This window comes from Hibiscus syriacus, unplaced genomic scaffold, assembly GCF_006381635.1.
Source record: "Hibiscus syriacus cultivar Baekdansim isolate YM2019G1 unplaced genomic scaffold, ASM638163v2 tig00110478_pilon, whole genome shotgun sequence".
NCBI classification, from domain to species: domain Eukaryota; kingdom Viridiplantae; phylum Streptophyta; class Magnoliopsida; order Malvales; family Malvaceae; genus Hibiscus; species Hibiscus syriacus.
Window position 1 is genome coordinate 889,541 of NW_024062755.1, and position 20,352 is coordinate 909,892.

At 35.1% G+C, this 20,352-nt stretch overlaps 1 protein-coding gene and 1 pseudogene across 1 annotated transcript; one reads left to right on the forward strand and one right to left on the reverse strand.

The window, feature by feature from the left end:
- Window positions 1–1,461: 1,461 nt before the first annotated feature.
- On the reverse strand, window positions 1,462–3,789 carry LOC120128289. The gene has a single exon (XM_039145992.1). It carries the CDS (start codon window positions 3,707–3,709, stop codon window positions 1,619–1,621), a length of 2,091 nt encoding a protein of 696 aa, XP_039001923.1. The 5' UTR covers window positions 3,710–3,789; the 3' UTR covers window positions 1,462–1,618.
- Window positions 3,790–10,582: 6,793 nt separating this feature from the next.
- On the forward strand, window positions 10,583–19,629 carry LOC120128287 (annotated as a pseudogene).
- Window positions 19,630–20,352: the final 723 nt, after the last annotated feature.

Sequence of the window (20,352 nt, forward strand, 5' to 3'; positions counted from 1 at the left end):
AAAGAATAAAAATTAATACTGCTTCTCTTTAGTAGAATACCTGAGGCGAGATCAACGGCGGTGACAGACAGAGATGGAAAAGGATGGAGTGTTTTCATTAAGCTTAAGAAATGAATCGGAATACTTGTCGTTTTGACCTGTGAAAAATAATTGTTAAATGTATGTGAATGAAGCAAACCCAATAACTCATAGCTAATAAATCAGCCCAAACAAAGATCCATATCAAATAACCAAAATTCATTCATCACATTGAATCAGAATCATCGGAATAAGGCAGAGTAAAAGCACGTGTGTTATCTTTGAACCAAGCAATGAGTAAAACCAGTCATTAGGAATGAAGAGAATTGTCACAATCAACACAACTGTAAAACCAGTCATTTGGTCGTCTTTCATTCTCACACAGATCACAATAAAGTTGAGAAGGATCAGAATTATCAAAATGTAGAAATAGCTGGTTAGTTAAGAACGGTTAGATAGGTTGTTAAGCAGTTAGATTGGTTAGCTTTTGTACCAAGCAGTCAGTGGCATCGTCGCACAATATATATATCTAAAGTGAAATCACAACGCTTCATCCATCTATATGCAATATTGTTCGATGTTTGATATTGAGTAAGACAACCCCGATGAGTTTTGTGGATAAGAAAGAGTGAATGCTCATGACTTGTATGCTTCAAGGTGTCCGATAATAACATACACCGAATGTCAAACTTCAGTTCCCGGTCTAAGCAATCTTTATGGTAGCATTGCTAGCTAAATCCATGGAATCCACGTGTACAAGCATGGAAATACGAAATACCACCCCTTCGATGTGAATTTGAGAGCCTAAACAGATGAGTCCAACATCAAGTGTTCGATAATAATCTCATGGTTGTCGCCACCCGTGATCTTCCCTCATTTGTTACAGCTTAAAATGTTCACCATTCGACACTCTCATTGTTCCAAGAGCAAATGGAAGTTCACGCCGAAGAACCTGACACTAAAGACCTCCTTAACACAATCGATGCTTGGGAATTGGAAGCATTGAAAGCTATCAAAAAGTTTAAAATGATCATTATTGGATCCTTAATCACATCTTCTTATCTTCAAGATCCATAGGATAATTAAATAAGTTAGGGAGGTCTAATAAAATTTTTAAAATTTTTGTTAGGTTTAGTGAAATTTGTTTTGAACAATTGGAGCCTAATTAATTTTTTTTTAAAACTCTAGGCATAATTAAAAATATTCAAAACTTTAGGAGCATGATGATAATCTAAAGAAAATTGAGGGGTGCAATTAAAATTTTGATGATTTTTGAAGGGCTTAATGTAGATAAAAGTTATGGCCTCGTTACGATCTATCTCAATATAATTTTTCTTATGACAGTACATAACAGTAGTTCATTATATTTACTATTTAGATGATTATGAATTTCGACATCATTTTCTTTTTGTTGAAACAATAACAACTAAATAGAAAAGCAGATGAAATACATGTCTTGTTACAAATCATGTTGGAGCTAAACAACGACAAGTCCTTGAACATAATGAAAAATCAGACATGAAAGACAAAGGCCATGAGACATTATTGTCCAATCTGATACACACGTTGTCACCTCTGTTTCATAAGCTTGAGCAGAATATCATTCAAGTAGCCGGGAAGTAAGGCATTTCTCGTGCCAGTGGACAGTAAAATTGCAATCAGGTTCTTTACATTGGAGGGCTTGCCCATTACAATGCTCACCACACACCTTACAGGAAGGGCAATTCCAGATGTTTTTCACAGCAGTGAGTGGATGTCGATGCAGATGAAAATCAGTATGAAGTTTGTTTCCAATCTTCATATATGGGACACCTCCAACAGCACAGTTGGAATGAAGAGAATTATCACAATCAGCACAATAGTAAAACCAGTCATTTGGTCTTCTTTCATTCTCACAGAGATCACAATAAAGTTGAGAAGGATCAGAATCATCATAATAAGTCAGAGTGAGGGCATGCTTGTCATACTTGTACCAAGCACTAAGGGGCCATGTCGCACAATATACGTCTAAAATGAAATCACAACGCTTCATGCATCTATATGCAATTTTGTTCCTTAAGTGTACTTCACTGAGACAACCACTACAACTCCCTGCAAACTTATGGACAAGAAAGAGTGAATGCTCATGACTTGGATGCTTCAAGGTGTCCGATAATACCATACATCGAACGTCAAATTTGATTTTCCTGTATTGGCAATCCTTATTGTAGCATTGGTAGCGAAATCCATTACATGCATGACTACAAGCATGGCAATAGAAAAAATCAAACAAGTTACATGAGTTTGTAATCGTAAGCACATGCTTGTGGAATGGATGTCGCATTGTTCTAGGCAATTCCGCACAATCTTTATGAAGAAAAAACTTGCATCGATCACAACTATAAAAAGGAACTGAGATAGACCTCATGCACGCTTCACATTGACTGTCATAGTGGATCTCGCCTCCAAAAGTCAGTGTTAAACTGTGATCATGGTAAGCATGTTTAATCTCACTTGATACCATTTGCTCTCCAATACTTATTTGTTCAACAACATCAGTAATCAAGTTTGAAGATTCATGCAGTTCTTCCATGGAGCTCTCGTCATAGTCTTCCGGGGTAGTTGTTCCATCCCAAATATCAGGATCAGTTGCACAATTTACATGAGCAATATAATGACAATTAGAAGCAAAACAACAGTAACTGCCATAGCTCGTATCAACCTCCTCGTAACAAATTCTGCACGTCCAATCTTTAACTTGATTTTGTCGAAGAGAATATGAATGAGAAATCACATGACGGTGTCGAGTTAGCATGATCTTGCGTGGGAATGAAATGCACTTCTTGTGAACAACAAACTTACATATGGTACAAAGATAGGGGGAGTGATCTCCAGCAGTGCCACAAAAGTCACAAATAAATGACATTTTCCTTAACATAAGTGTCCATGGGTGTTCGTGACTTGGATGAGTGATGATAGTTGGTGGTTGTAAAACATCATCAATTGAAAGATCAAAGTTGCAAAGGGAGCAAGAATAAACAAACCTGTTCCATGGGATTTCGCACAAATTGCAACTACAGCTGTCAGGATGAGTAGGTGATTTTGGCAAGAGAGTAAGAGGGTGCTTACGGTCTAATGAGTGATTAATCTCAAGGGGTAGTTCACCACATTCCTTATGGAGGTTAAAGTGCGACGGATAGGAACAATCGAGGCAGTGGTAAATTGGACCAGATAATGGTTTCCTACAGCCGGAACAATCATATCTGACTTCATCGTCATGGTTTGGAATGAAGAACAATGGATGAGGGTGGAAAGAAACAGGAAAATTTGCAGACGTGGATGAAAGAAGCAAAGCACACTTGATGTGCAGATCGAATTCACAAGTAGCACAATGATAAGCATAATCCCGACATAACCAACCACACAAATTACATCTGTATGTTGATTTCGGTAAAAGGGTGAGAGGGTGTTGGGGGTGGAAAGGATAGTTGAGCGGGGGTATTAAATCTAACTGGGCGCATCCCTTATGAAGATAAAACTTACATTCTTTGCAGCTGTAGCTCCACCCCTCTAGAGCTTTCCCACACACAAAGCAATCTTCTTCTCTACTGGAAACAATCCGATCTTGGATGAAAACCAAAGGATGTTCGTGGCCAATATATTGAATCTCCATCTGTCCCTGATTCCTGCTCTCAGACTCGATGGGATCCATTAGAAGAAGAAAACAAATAAAACTTCTGTTTAGCAGAATATCTGGTGAGATTAACGGCGATGAAAGTTAGATATGGAAAGATGAAGTGTTAGGGAAAATGATTAAGTAAATGGGTTTTCATTAAGCTTAAGTAATTGATCTTAACACAAAGAATCAGTTCCCAACAAACTCTACCCGATCTAACAATTCAGCCCAACCACTAATAGCTAACAAATCAGCCCAAAGAAGAAAATATATTATTTTGTTGAGTAGTTTGACTATTAAAAGTTATAAAATGATTATCTGACTATTTATTATAGTCCAAACTCGTCATTTTCCATTAAAATTTTGACGGTAGTTTGAGCTGGACGTTAACTTACTGATTGAGATGTGATAAAATTTGATCATATAATCTCAAACGACTATCATATTTTCGTTAGCATGTCAACGTCTAACTCAGACGATTGTTATTTTTAATAATTGTGTACTTTACCGTTGATTAAATTAGATCAATAATATTTTGAAAGGTTCCACGATGTATTTTTTTCCTTTAGAAAATGCTAAAAAGTAAATTGATTTTTGGAAGGGGCTAATAGTGAAATTATTTCCTAATTTGTTACACTGTAACGACTAGGCCTTGTTTTTTAAAAAACTTTGTAACCTCTTGATTCTATTTTTCGCCGGTTTTTCGTTTCTGGTTATTTATCCAGTTTTTATAATTTCTTTCTACTTGTTGATCTTGTTTTCCACTTCAGTGTTTATATTGTACAAAAAGTTATAGGAGTGGATGGCACACTCTAACCTATGAATGCTAATAGTTTATATTACCTAGGGGATAAGATTGGACGCAACATTTCATGCTATGAAATACGAAATTTTAGGGAGTTACATTAGAAATTTAGAATAAGTTAATGTCATTAAACAAGGTGCAAATAAAGATTATGATACAGAAAAGTAATTCTCGTTTATTTTTTATTTTGTTATCGTACAAAATTAACGTTCTGAATAAAATCAATAACCAACGTTACTTTCACGACAATTTCTGTTGAACAGATTTGTCCACTCTAAGATTTTTGCAAACCCATTAAAACGGCAGGATAAATCCCAAAATAAATTTATTTGTTATCTCATTTTCACCACGATATTTGAATCGTTTTAGATTAAAGAAAAGTGGAAGAAAGAGTTTCCAATCGCCTCATATCATAGGGAAATATTAAAATTTCACCTACTAGATTGATTTCACATTGTCAATGAAAAACTTGAACTATCAAAATTCAATGTGTGCCCGCACAAATTGTGCAACCACAAAAATCTTGCAAAAATTTTGAAATCTAATTATTTGTATTCCTACACATAAATTGGTGGAACCATGTCCCGCAAAAAAAAATAAACGTAGAATATTTACACAAGATTATATAATTCATAATTTAGAATTGAAGAAAACTTATCGTTTGCATAAATTCCTCTTTATTTTTGCTCAATATTTGTTGTGTCGAATTTTTGGCACTTCTCTGATAAACAACAATGATTAAACTAAAAAGAATTTATATCATCTCGAAAAAACTAAAAATAGAATATGTCTTAAGATTATTGGAGAATATCTTAAATCCGAGAATAATATAAAGAATAAAATAGTGATAAATAATAACAAATATCATTATAAAAATTAATGATAAAGAATGAGTTTACTTATCTTAGGATTGTAAGAATTATAACAATTCAATACCATAATCATACCTTAGAAAATAAAACAAACCAGAATAAACTTCTTAATAAATAAATAAAAATAACTTGAAAGAAAAATATTCTTTTCTTGATTGATCTTTTTTATCAGAAACAATTGAGACATGCCACTACACAATTTCCTTAAGATTGATTTTCGGGCACTCCTTGGTGCTTAAGATCATTGGCCGTCTGTCTCCCAAGATATAACAACTAGATGATCAACTATAATAGCACAATAGTATAGATAATGAACTATCACTTACTCCGACTATCACTGGGGAAAACTCAGTATTTATAGGAGACTTTCAATACAGATTTTCTCAAACTAAATATCTTTCAATGTTCAAATTTAAACAAATAATGATATCTTTTTAATTTGAAATATTCAAAAGGTATAAACTCATTTTACTATTCAAACTTAAATAGATATTATTTTAATTTGAAATATTCAAAATGATATAATTATCTTTAATATTCAAATTTAAATATGTGACAAATACCTTTTAATTTAATATATTCAAAGAATAATTATCCTACTAATATTTAAATTAAAATTATCTTTTAATTTATAATATTCAAAAGGTACATGAATTTAATTTAAATATTAAATCCATCATTAAAATTTACTCATTTTCCAACTGTTGTTGCAAGCGACGGCAATGATTATGACTCATTACTGATGCCTCGGTATAATTTTAATATGAGAGTACATAGCAGTACTTCATTCTATTTAGCATTTAGATGATTATGAATTTTGGTATCATTTTATTTTCTTGCAACAAATCGTCAGTTAGAAACAATAACAACCAAAATAGAAAAGCAGATGACATACATGTAATGTTACAATTCATGTTGGACCTATGTAACAAACTACAAGTGCTTAAATATAATGAAAAATCAGATATGAAACACAAAGGCCATGAACCATAATTGTCAAATCTGATACACAGACTTGAGAAGTTGTGACCTCTCTGTTCGACCAACTTGAGCGGAATATGATCCAAATAGCATGGAAAAACAGCATTCCCAGTAGACGATAAGTTGCATTGAGGTTCTTTACATTCGAGGGCCTGCCCATTGCAAACCTCACCACACGACTTACATGGAGGGCAACTCCAAATGGTTTTCACAACAGTGAGTGGATGTCGATGATAAACAATTCCAAAATTGTTTCCAACCTTCATATATATGGGAGAAACCCAAGAGAACATTTGAAATGAAGAGAATTGTCACGATCAGCACAATAGTAAAACAATTCACTTGGTCGTCTTTTATTCTCAAAAAATCACAAGAAAGTTGAGAAAGATCAGAATTATCAGAATAAGTCAGAGTAAGAGCATGTTTGTCATACTTGTACCGAGCTGTGAGTGGCATTGTCGCACGATATATGTCCAAAGTGAAATCACAACGCTTCATGCATCTATATGCAATATTGTTCGATCTATAATCTTGAGTGGGACAACCACTGCAACCGCGATTAATTTTGTGGATAAGAAAGAGTGAATGTTCATGACTTGGATGGTTCAATATGACCGATAATAACATACATCAAATGTCAAACCTGGTTGCATGGCGTAGGCAATCTTTATGATAGCATTCGTAGCTAAATCCATGGTATCTACGAGTACAAGCATGGTAATTCTAAATATCAACACTTCGATGTGAATTTGAGAGCCTAAGTAAGTGCTTGTGGAATGGATGGTGTATTGTTCTAGGCAATTCCGCACAATCTTTATGAAGAAAAAACTTGCATTGATCACAACTGTAAGAAGGAGTTGAGATAGATCTCATGCACCCATCATATTGGCTGTCATCGTTGATCTCTCCTCTAAAAGTGAGTGTTAAATTGTGATCATGGTAAGCATGTTTAATTTCACTTGCTACCATTTTCTCTCCAATACTTATTTGCTCAACAATATCAGTAATCAAGTTCAAAGATTCATGCAATGCTTCCATGGAGCTCTCATCATAGTCTTCTGGGATGATTGTTCCATCCCAAATTGCAGGATCAGTTGCACAATTTACGCAAGAAATATAATGGCAATTAGAAGCAGAGCAACAGTAACAACCATAGCTCATATCAACCTCCTCATATCAAATTCTGCACGTCCAGTCTTCAACTCGATTTTGTTGAAGAGAATATGAAGGAGAAATTACATGATGATGTCGAGTTAGCATGATCTTGCGTGGAAATGAAATGCACTTCTTGTGGACAATAAGATTACATATGGTACAAAGATAAGGGGAGTGATCTCCGGCAGTGCCACAAAAGTCTCACTTAAATGACATTTTTCTGAATATAAGTTTCCATGGGTGAATATGACTTGCATCGGTGATCTTGAAACAAAATCAACAATTGAAAGATGAATGTTGCAAAGAGAGCAAGAATAAACAAATCCATCCCATTCGATTTCCCACAACTTGCAACTACAGTTCTCAGGATGAGTAGGTGGTTTTGGCAAGAAAGTAAGAAGATGCTTACGGTCGTATGAGTGATTAATCTCAAGGGGTAGTTCAGCACATCCCTTATGAAGGTTAAAGTATGCGATGGATAGGAACAATCGGGGCAGTGGTAAATGGGATCAGATAATGGTTTCCTACAGCCGGAACATTACAATCATATTTGACTTGGTCGTTATGGTTTTGAATGAAGAACAATGGTTGATGTTGCAAAGAAATAGGAAAATTTGCAGACATGGATGATTGAAGCAAAGCACAGCTGATGTGCAGATCGAATCTACGAGTAGCGCAATGATAAACAATTCCCCGAAATATCCCACCATACAAATTACACGCGTATGCACCCCTATAAGGTGCTTTTGGCAAAAAAGTGAGAAGATGTTGAAGGTGGAAAGGATGGTTAGGCTGGGGTCTTAAGTCTAACTGGGCGCATGCCCTATAATGTTCATAAGTGGAAGTGTTTTCTCATCCGTCGTTTGGTTACTTCGCGTCGAATTGCGAGTGCAATTTGATTTTGAAAAGCCTTGTCGCCGATGTACCGATGGTGGCCTTTTTCCAATGGATAGATCAAGGGATGACAAAATAAAATCATAAATACTCAAATATTTCAACAATAATTATATTAATTAAGTTAATATTCCATTAATAATATAAATATACAAATAGGTTAAACCTTAAATACTCAATGAAATATATTCCACTAATAAACTTGTTGCTTTCCATTGGTGTAGTTAATATGTGAATAATGAGTCACCTTCTCAAATGAAATGATGTCCACCAATTGAACTCATCAAGTGGTTTAAATAGTTAAAAGGGAGTGTTTTTTTCTTATAGGCCATGGGTTCAAGCAGCCGTGTGTGCATTGTCAATAATTAAGAAATATTTTGAATAAATAGTATTATTGTAATCACCGATTATTTTAAAAAAATACCGTCCACCAATTAAAACTTGACTTATTAGGTTTAATTTCCATGAGTATAATCCTAATGTGGTTTGAGCACCACGCAAAGCATTGCAGTTAGTCAAGGTGGGGTAAGATAGTGTCTTCCACGCCTATCCGAGTGGCGGCTCAAGTTGTCAAATTTACTTGCAAAGAAGATAACTCTTATAAAAAAAGTCAACAAGTTTGTGTTGAAATATGCACGACAGAGAAAGGTAGTTAGTTCACTCGGACTCGATCGAGAGATTCGAGTGGTAAGAAAAGTATATATATATATATATAAAAGGTAACGTAAGATAATGAAAGAAAAATGTTTTAAAAAATGTAATTAGTTAAACAAAATTAATGTTTTAACTTAAAATGTAATTGATTGAAGAAATGGTTAACCAATGACAATTAGAAAATGAAAAAAATGGGTTATAAAGGTCATCTCCATAATGGATGTCTGCAAAATATGATCCGAAATAATTGATTAATAAATCGGATATCAATAATTAAATCAGAAAATGAATAAAAACTGAGTAAAACGTAAAATATTACAAAACCCTAAACCTAAATATTATATTAATTACAAAGTTACATGCGCACGTAAAAAATCAGATATGAATAAAGAATTGCATGCTCACGTGAAATCGTCATAAAATATGAACTGAAGATTGTGAAGAACGAGTGTCAAAACTAGAGATAGTATCACATCAACGGGCTAGATATTTATCGCTCTAAACATGATATAATACGATTTTAATAAAATTTGATTTTAATTTGTCTTTTAATATAATTTTATTTGATTTAAATCAATTTAAAATTTTAATTAAAAAATTGATCTTGATTCAATTTAACATAATTTCCAGTTTTTTGAAAATTTTAAAATAACATGTAATTAAATGAAATAATATTTTATTCATTTCAATAACATAAAATCAAAGTAAATCCAATATCATAACTACTTATATGCCGATGTTTTAAAAAAAATTAAATCTAAATAATATATATATATATATATATATATTAATAACTATATGAATTAGCCCTAAACACAAACCTAATTTGATCGATTGAATTTAAAAATATCTAATTTGACACTATCCTTATTTATAAAAATGACCCTCTCAATTTATATCAATTTATATCAAATAAAAGAAGTATTGAAAAAACTAAATTATTAAAATGTTTATTTTTAGTTAAACACACATTATCAAATAAGACTAAGACTAAAAGTTTATTTATTAAATGTATTTCAAGTCGAAAGATCATTTTAAACTCAAATGTTCAAAATGTCTTATGATAATCTTAAATAAATCAACTATGTTTTTGTTTTTTAAACAAGTAATTAAATACTTTTTATTATATAATTAAATTAGTAAAATGAATTAAATAAAAAAATTAATTAATGTTTGCAATTTTTTTTGGATAATATGATGAGAAGAAAAAATCATGCTGGGAGTAAAGGATTATTTCATGACATAGTGTTATTATTGTAGTACATGACGAAATTTATTCAGGCGACCTATCATTTTTTAGAAGTGGTGAAAAGATATCTTATTATTCGAATACTTACACGACACGACAGTTAACAGTATGCCAAGAGTCGTGCTCGGATAAACTGTCTTTTGACAATAACGTGTGCTTAACTAATCTGAGATCAAAACCAGACAAAAGTACAATGTTTATGAATCCCACAAATTCGTCAGCTCAAACGTCACCTTTTCAATGGCTACCACTCATATATAAACCCTATTGCTGTCCTTCCTCAATCACTTCACATTAGAAGTTCAAAACACTTGTAAATTTTCATACTCCACGCGCAAACACGCTCCACCGTAACCACCATGCCACAACCTCATTTCCTCCTAGTAACCTACCCTGCACAAGGACACATAAACCCTACCCTCCAATTCGCCAAGCATCTTATACGTGTTGGTGTACATGTCACTTTCATCACCAGCATCTCCGCCCGCCGCCGCATGACCAAAGTCCCCACCGCTCAAGGCCTATCGTTTTTACCCTTTTCCGATGGCTACGACGACGGAATGAAGCCCGGGGATGACAAAGACCTTTTCATAGCTGAATTCAGTCGTCGAGGGAAAGAAGCCATCTCTGACTTTATAACAAGAAGTGAAAACGAAGGCAAACCTATCACTTGCATTGTCTACTCTTTGCTCCTTCAGTGGGCGACGGAGGTGGCACGTGAACATCACATCAAATCGGCTGTCCTTTGGATTCAGCCCGCCATAGTGTTCGACATCTACTACTTTTACTTTAATGGATATGAATCCGCCATTAAAACCCAAGCTGATGACTCCAAATCCAAGTGTTCGATAAAATTACCAGGGCTGCCGCCACTCGCCGGCGGGGACGTTCCCTCATTTTTCGACGCTTCGAATGCTTACCATTCGGTCCTTTTGATGTTCCAAGAGCAAATGGAAGTTCTGGCCAAAGAACCCAACGCTAGAATCCTCGTTAACACCTTCGATGCTTTGGAACCTGAAGCATTAAAAGCCATTGAAAAGTTTAAAATGATTGCTGTTGGACCCTTAATCCAATCATCTTTTCTTAAAGATCCATTGGACAGTTCCTTAATAGGTGACATTTTTCAATGCAATTCAAAAGATTATCTCCAATGGCTAAACTCGAAACCAAAATCAAGTGTCGTTTACGTATCATTTGGGAGCATTGCCGTTTTAGCAAGACAACAAATGGAGGAAATCGCTCGAGCTTTGATATCCAGTGGGCGACCATTTTTGTGGGTGGTAAGAAATCAGAAATCTAGAGGAGAAGAAGAGACGGAAGAAAATAAACTGAGTTGCAGAGAAGAATTAGAGCAGTTTGGGATGATAGTCCCATGGTGTTCGCAAGTGGATGTGTTGTCTCATCCATCGTTGGGTTGCTTCGTGACTCATTGCGGGTGGAACTCGACGTTAGAGAGCTTGGTCGTCGGCGTGCCGACGGTGGCGTTTCCTCAGTTTTCGGATCAAGTGACGAATGCGAAGCTCATTGAAGATGTTTGGGGGACGGGGGTGAGAGTAAGTGGTAATGAAGAAGGGATAGTGGAACGTGGTGAGATTGTTAGGTGCTTGGATTTGGTGATGGGAGATGAAGAGAAAGGGAAGCAAGCGAGAAAGAATGTTGAGAAATGGAAAGATTTAGCCAGGGACGCCGCCATGAAAGGTGGATCCTTGGATATCAACCTTAAGGCTTTCGTACATGATGTTACTCATGGTTGCAAGTAAATTACAAGTATTTCAGCTTGTGTACTAAATTTGTGTTTAATTTTGATCCATAATATTAATATTTAAATCCTAAACACCTTTTTTCATATTTGAATGGAACTTATGATCTTCGAAAAATCTAAGTTTGAATAATTTAATTATAAACTTAATACAAAGTATACAACTTTACAGATATAACTGTTCGAACTCAAAATCCTCTAATAATAATAGTAATAATAATTTCTTTTACCACGGAAGAACACTCAATGGGTTCAACACTAATATTAATTAAAATTCTTTTATAACACCACCTTTTTCTCTTCGTTTAAACTTAATGATATAGGGATCAAACTAATACAATCGATTATTTAAGTGATTCGATTGTGACTTTTTAAAATATGATAACTCATATGTAAATTTATTAATGATAGGGTGATCCATCGTGTTGTTTACCATTAATTTATTTTGACATTTGAAATACTTTTACAGTTACACCATATTTATATTATCTTTATAGTATATTATATTTATTTCTAATATTAGATATAATATTATTCGAATAAAATCAATAATCTTTAGAACATGTGGTTAATAACCATCTGTTAATACTTCATTATCTTTCTTAGGTTGAGGGTTTAATATCCATTATAAGCAAAATTTCTTCTTCCCCTCTCTTAGGTAGGAATTATTAAAAATATATTTATATTATTTGAATGAACTTTAACATTTGCGCAATCTCTTGGTTATGCGAAAAATAGAAATGAGCAAAAGGTTTATAAGTTAAAAACGGCCCTTTATGGATTTAAACGAGCACCACGTACTTGATATAGTCACATTAAAGCCTATTTTATCAATGAATGTTTTGAAAAGCGTGACTATGAGTATACTTTGTAAAAACAAAGGACAAAGAGAAAATATTGATCGTAAGTCTTTATATTGATAATTTTATTTTTACTGAAAAATAATGAATTGATGATTATTGAGTTCAAAGTCTCAATGAAAATTGAAGTTGATAGGACCGATCTTAGAAAATTAAGATAGTTTCTTGATCTCGAAGTGTTACAAAAATCAGACGAGTTTTTTTTAGTCATAAGAAGTATACATCAGCATTTCTGCACAAACTTAGAATGAGTAACTGTAATTCCGTGCGCAGTTCGATTGTTCCTGACGTTAAGCTCATGAAGGATAAAGATGGAGTTAAGGTGGACAAGACAAATTACAAACAAATTATGGGTAATCTCTGATGTATCTCGCAGAAACTTGCCTAGATATAATGTTTACAGTGAATCTGATTAGTCGATATATGGACAATCTTATTGAGTTGTATTTGCAGGTGACAAAACGAGTGTTGCAATATTTGCAAGGAACTATTGGGTTTGAAATTTATTATAGGAAGGGAGAAAAAGATGATCTGGTTGCTTATACGGATAATGATTATGATGGAAATTTGAAGGATAGGAAGATACCTCAGGCTATGTTTTTTTATTGAGTTCATCGAAAAAACAATCGGTAGTAAGTTTAGCCACCACTGAAGGTGAATTCATTGTTGTAGCCTCTTGTACTTTTTCAAGTTGTGTGGTTGAAGAGGATAGTTAGGAAGTTGGGGGAAAATCCGAACAGATCAATTAACATTTAATGTGATAATAGTTCAGCCATCAGAAAAAAAAATTCAGTAATGTACGGCCGAAGTTAGCATATAGAACCTATCAAGATTGTGTTGGATCATAAACTTGATCCATTATGAGAGCCTAAATCCAAACCCAAACTAAATTGATGTTATTGCTTACATCAATTAGATGAAGATGTCAGTGCTTATATCAATTAGATGAAGATATCATTGCTTACATCAATTTAGTTAGGTGAGAGTTAGATATTTGTAGACTTTAATGGTTTAAATTATTTTATTTGTGTGGTGTAGGATTGTTCTTGAGTAGTATAAATACCCCTCCCCATTTTAGTTTAAGCATCAAGAAAAATTAAGAGCTTCTAAGTGAGTTAAGAAACAAAGTCTTTTAAGAGTGAGTTGTAGTTCTTGTTTTTGAGTGAGAGTGCTATTGTAATATTTGATTGAGTTTCAATAAAAATTGTTTGTGTAAGTGTTTCATTTCTAACAAAGTGGCATCAGAGCTAGTTGGAAAGATCGAAGGTCTCGACGAGAGGAATCCAACGCCGCAAAAATCTTCCCAATCTGAGTTCTGACGCGCCGCCACGCACCGCCGGAAGACTGTTGCCAGAAAATCAAGTTGACTCACCGAGTTGAGCTGAGTCAGCCGAGTTGGAACCCATTGACCGAGTTTTCCAAGTCGTTCCCAAGGTTTTTAGGCGTTCCGGATTCATCCATGCAATTCGATTTTGCAAAATCTCGTTATATTGAGAGATATGGCAAACGATATGACATTATTCCAAGTTCCAACACTCAACAACAACAACTACGGCAATTGGAGTATCAAAATGAAGGCATTTCTTGGATCACAAGATGTGTGGGATGTCATAGAGAAAGGCTATAACGAGCCTGCGGATGATGATGCTTTTGTCACTCTTACACCAGACCAAAAGATAACTTTGAAGTATTCAAGAAAGAGAGACAAGAAGGCTCTCTACCTTATCTATCAAGCATTAGATGATGATGGTTTTGAAAAGATTTCGAGTGCAAGCTCTAGCAAGGAAGCGTGGGAGAAACTGCAAACCTCTTACAAAGGATCCGAGCAAATGAAGAAGGTCCGTCTCCAAACATTAAGAGGTGAATTTGAATCCTTACACATGAAAGCATCCAAGACTATTTTATATTATTTCTCAAGAGTAGTAGCTGTTTCTAATCAATTGAAAAGAAATGGTGAAAAGTTAGAAGATGTGAGGATAATAGATAAGATACTTCGTTCATTGGATTCCAAATTTGAGCACATCGTCGTGGCGATTGAAGAAACTAAAGACTTGGAAGAAATGACGATCGAGCAACTCCAAGGATCATTGCAAGCATACGAAGAGAAACATAAGAAGAAGCATGAGTTTACTAAGCAACTCCTCAAGCTGCAACTCAATGATATGCATGAAAGCCAACGCAATAATAGAAATCAACATGACCTAGGCAGAGGTAGAGGCCATGGACGAGGTGGAAGTCGAGGTCATGGACGAAGCTGGAATTACAATAACAACAATTCCAACAACAACTATGAGAAAGGAGAAAGCTCAACACGAGGCTGTGGAAGAATCAATCCGAACTCGAGATATGACAAATCTCAAGTTCAATGTTATAATTGTCAGAAGTTTAGGCATTATGCCTCAGAATGTAGAGCTCCCAACAACAAAATTGAGGAGAAGGCCAACTATGTGGAGGAAAAGACAAATGAAAAAGAAACTCTTCTTCTAGCACGAAAGGAAACTTATGGTGGCCAAGCAAATTCCTGGTATCTTGACAGTGGTGCAAGCAATCACATGTGTGGAAGGAAAGACATGTTCGTGGAGCTAGATGAGTTAGTAAGTGGAAATGTTTCATTTGGAGATGATTTCACAATAGTATTGAAAGAGAGATATAACATTCTTATCCGTTTGAAATATGGGAGACATCAATTTATTTCAAATGTCTACTATGTGCCCAATATGAAAAGTAGCATCTTAAGTTTAGGGCAACTGGTAGAAAAAGATTATGATATTCATATGAATAATTATAATATTTCTATAAAAGATGATAAGAATAACTTAATTGCTAAAGTGCCGATGTCAAAGAATAAAATGTTCTTGATCAACATACAAAATGATGTTGCAAAGTGCCTGAAAGCTTGTTACAAAGATGCATCATGGCTTTGGCATCTTTGATTTGGGCATCTCAATTTTGGAGGTCTGGAATTACTATCTAAGAAGGAGATGGTGAAGAGACTACCTTGCATCAACCATCTTGACCAGCTTTGTGAAGGGTGTCTAGTCGGGAAATAATTTAGGAAACTACCCAAGGAATTTTGGGCGGAAGCAGTAGCGTGTGCATTCTACTTGTCAAACCGATCTCCAACAAGAAGTGTATGGGGGGAAGACACTGCAAGAGGCATGAAGTGGAAGAAAGCCTAACATTTCCCACTTAAGAATCTTTGGAAGTATAGCCCATGTTCACGTACCAGACGAGAGAAGAATGAAGCTTGATTATAAAAGTGAGAATTTTATCTTCATCGGCTATGATGCTAATTCGAAAGGCTACAAGCTGTACAATCCAGATAATAATAAGTTTATGATTAGTCGGGATGTGGTCTTCAACGAAGAATGAAAATGAAATTTTAACTCTCATGCAAATGACTTCAATTTCTTTCCTCAGTTTGAAGAAGATGAGCAGACAATGAGGGAACAACTAGGTGAACCTCAACAAGAGCTTGAAACTCCACCCATTTCACCAACATCAACCACTCAAGGAGATTCATCACCTTCATCATCGTCAAGTGGGAGTCAAAGTGAAAAAGTTGTGCAACATACAAGAAGCCTTAGAGATCTCTATGAGGTAACTGAACGACAAGATAATATTACATTATTTTGTCTATTTGTCGATTATGAACCAGTGAGCTTTCAAGAAGCAATACAAGAAAAGAAGTGGAGAGATGCAATGGACGAAGAAATCAAGGCCATCGAGAAGAATGACACATGTGAACTTACCTCACTTCCCAAGGGACATAAGGTGATAGGTGGCAAATGGGTGTACAAAACAAAGAAAAACGCCAAAGGAGAGATTGAAAGGCATAAGGCGAGGCTAGTTGCTAAAGGTTGTAGTCAAAAGGGTGGAATTGACTAAGATGAGGTATTCGCTCCTATTGCTCGATTGGAGACTATCAGACTAATCATTTCTTTGGCAGCTCAAAACAAGTGGAAGATACAACAAATGGATGTAAAGTCTGTCTTCCTAAATGGAATTCTTGAAGAGGAAGTTTACATTCAGCAACCATCAGGCTACGAAGTCAAAGGGCACGAAGACAAGGTGTTGAAGTTGAAGAAGGCTTTTTACGGGCTAAAACAAGCACCAATGGCATGGAATAGCCGAATCCACAAGTACTTCCAAGAGAATGGCTTCAACAAATGTCCCTATAAGAACGCTTTATATATCAAGATCAAAGATGGAGATATTTTGATCGTGTGCCTCTACGTGGACGATTTAGTCTTCACCGAAAGCAACCCAAGCATGTTTAATGAATTCAAGGACGTGATGAAGAAAAAATTCGAGATGACAGACATGAGGCTCATGGCGTACTACCTTGGCATTGAAGTTAAGCAACAAAAGGATAGAATTTTCATTTCACAGGAAAGCTATGCAAAAGAGATCCTGAAGAAGTTCAAGATGGAGAACTGTAAGTCAATAAGCACATCGACAGAATACGGGATCAAGATGTCCAAACATGAAGAAGGCGAAAGTATAGATCCAACATGCATCAAAAGTTTGGTGGGAAGTCTACTCTATCTAACTTGCACGAGGCCTGATATTCTTCACGCAGTTGGATTGGTTAGTCGTTATATGGAATCTCCAACAACCACCCATTTTAAAGCCGCAAAGAGAATTCTTCGCTATCTGAAAGGTACAATTGACTTTGGCTTGTTCTATTCAGTTTCTAATGATTACAAACTTGTTGGATATAACGACAGTGATTGGGGTAGAGACATAGATAATCGAAGGAACACTACTGGATTCGTATTTTTCATGGGAGATACTGCTTTTACATGAATGTCAAAGAAACAACCGATTGTCACATTGTCCACTTGTGAAGCAGAATATGTTGTTGCTACCTCATGCGTTTGTCATGCAATTTGGCTTAGAAATCTATTGAAGGTGATAGGTTTGATACAAGAAGAGCCTACCAAGGTTTGTGTCGACAAAAAGTCAGCCATTGCCTTAACAAAGAATCCAGTATTCCATGATCGAAGCAAGCACATCAATATTCGCTACCACTATATAAGGGAGTGTGTTGCAAGAAACGATGTGGAAGTTGAATACGTGAAGTCACAAGATCAAGTTGCCGATATTTTTACCAAGCCACTGACAAGCGAAGACTTCATAAGATTAAGGAATTTACTAGGAATCAAAAGATCAAGTTTAAGGGGGAGTGTTGGATCGTAAACTTGATCCATTATGGGAGCCTAAACCCAAACCCAAACTAAATTGATGTCATTGCTTACATCAATTTAGTTAGGTATTTGGTAGACTTTAATGGTTTAAATTATTTTATTTGTGTGGTGTAGGATTGTTCTTGAGTAGTATAAATACCCCTCCCTATTTTAGTTTAAGCATCAAGAAAAATTAAGAGCTTCTAAGTGAGTTAAGAAGCAAACTCTTTTAAGAGTGAGTTGTAGTTCTTGATTTTGAGTGATAAAGCTCTTGTAATATTTGTTTGAGTTTCAATAAAAGTTGTTTGTGTAAGTGTTTCATTTCCAACAGATTGGTACGGTGAAGTTGATTACACAAGAACAATTGACTGACATCTTGATAAATCTTCTTAAGTTGGATGTACTTTTAAAGTTGCGTGAATTATTATGAGTATGTTCAGAAACTGATGTAAACTGAAATTTTGTAGTTTCAGTTTAAGTGAGGATATATTAGGTTGGTTGTTATTTGTTCCTAGCATAAGAGATTCTAAAAGTGTTCGATATCTACTACTTTTACTTAATGGATATGAATCCGCCATTAAAGCCCAAGCTGATGACTCCAAATCCAAGTGTTCGATAAAATTACCAGGGCTGCCGTCACTTCGCCGGCCGCGCGTTCCCTCATTTTTCAACGCTTCGAAAGTTTACCATTCGGCACTGTCGATGTTCCAAGAGCAAATGGAAGTTCTGGCCGAAGAAACCAACGCTAGAATCCTCGTTAACAAATTCGATGCTTTGGAATCGGAAGCATTAAAAGCATTGAAAAGTTTAAAATGATTGCTGTTGGACCCTTAATCCAATCATCTTCTCTTAAAAATCCATTGGACAGATCCCTAAAAGCTGACATTTTTCAATGCAACTCAAACGATTATCTCCAATGGCTGAACTCGAAACCAAAATCCAGTGTCGTTTACGTATCATTCGGGAGCATTGCCGTTTTAGCAAGACAACAAATGGAGGAAATCGCTCGAGCTTTGATATCCAGCGGGCGACCATTTTTGTGGGTGGTAAGAAATCAGAAAGCTAGAGAGGAAGAGACAGAAGAAGATAAACTGAGTTGCAGAGAAGAATTTGAGCAGTTTGGGATGATAGTCCCATGGTGTTTGCAAGTAGAAGTTTTGTCTCATCCATCGCTGGGTTGCTTCGTGACTCATTGCGGGTGGAGCTCGACGTTAGAGAGCTTGGTCGTCGGCGTACCAACGGTGGCGTTTCCTCAGTGTTCGGATCAAGCGACGAATGCGAAGCTGATTGAAGATGTTTGGGGGACGGGGGTGAGAATGAGTGGTAATGAAGAAGGGATAGTGGAACGTTATGAGATTGTTAGGTGCTTGGATTTGGTGATGGGAGATGAAGAGAAAGGGAAGCAAGTGAGAAAAAATGTTGAGAAATGGAAAGATTTAGCCAGGGACGCCGCCATGAAAGGTGGATCCTTGGATATCAACCTTAAGGCTTTCGTACATGATGTTACTCATGGTTGCGAGTAAATTTCAACTTGTGTACTAAATTTGTGTTTAATTTTGATCATAATATTAAATAGGGTAAATTATATGTTTAATACTTAAACTATTACTTTTATTTCGTTTTGATATTTAAATTTTTTTTTTTGAAAACTATATTTAATGATTAATTTAAGCTTCAATTTAGTACCTTGCTACTAACGCAATATTTTTCAATGATAATTTGATATAATCTTATCGTGACATGTCAATATTACCGTTAAATTTTAAATGACGAGATATCAAAATAAAACCTAAATTAAATATTATGTATGTTTTTTTTAAAAAATAAAAATTTAGGTAACAAAACAAAAGTAATAATGTAAATACTATACATGTAATTTATCTTATATTTAAATCCTAAACCCTAAATATTATCCAATTTCTAAAAATATCTGAAAAAATGAAATCACCTTAAGATGTTCAAATTTCTTGAAATTATTTAACTAATTTTTCAATTATTTGAATTTATAAATTTAAATCAACTCTCATAATTTAACTTGAATACTTTTTCTTGAATACAATTAGTAGAAAAGTGCAACTAGGTATCAAATATCTTAGCCGTGCATGCGCCTATCATTCTCCGATAGTGCAACCACTTCCTCAGGTGGATCGTGAAAAGTGTGGAGACCAAATGGAAGAGACCACGTCATCTTTATCAATTCATCAGTGACTGCATTTTTTTTTATCTCTATACATGACGAAATTGTAAGCTCATTTCTCGTT

Excerpts from the sequence above, each read along its gene's own strand:
- LOC120128289 (XM_039145992.1), bottom strand. The coding sequence starts at position 3,709 with ATGGATCCCATCGAGTCTGAGAGCAGGAATCAGGGACAGATGGAGATT.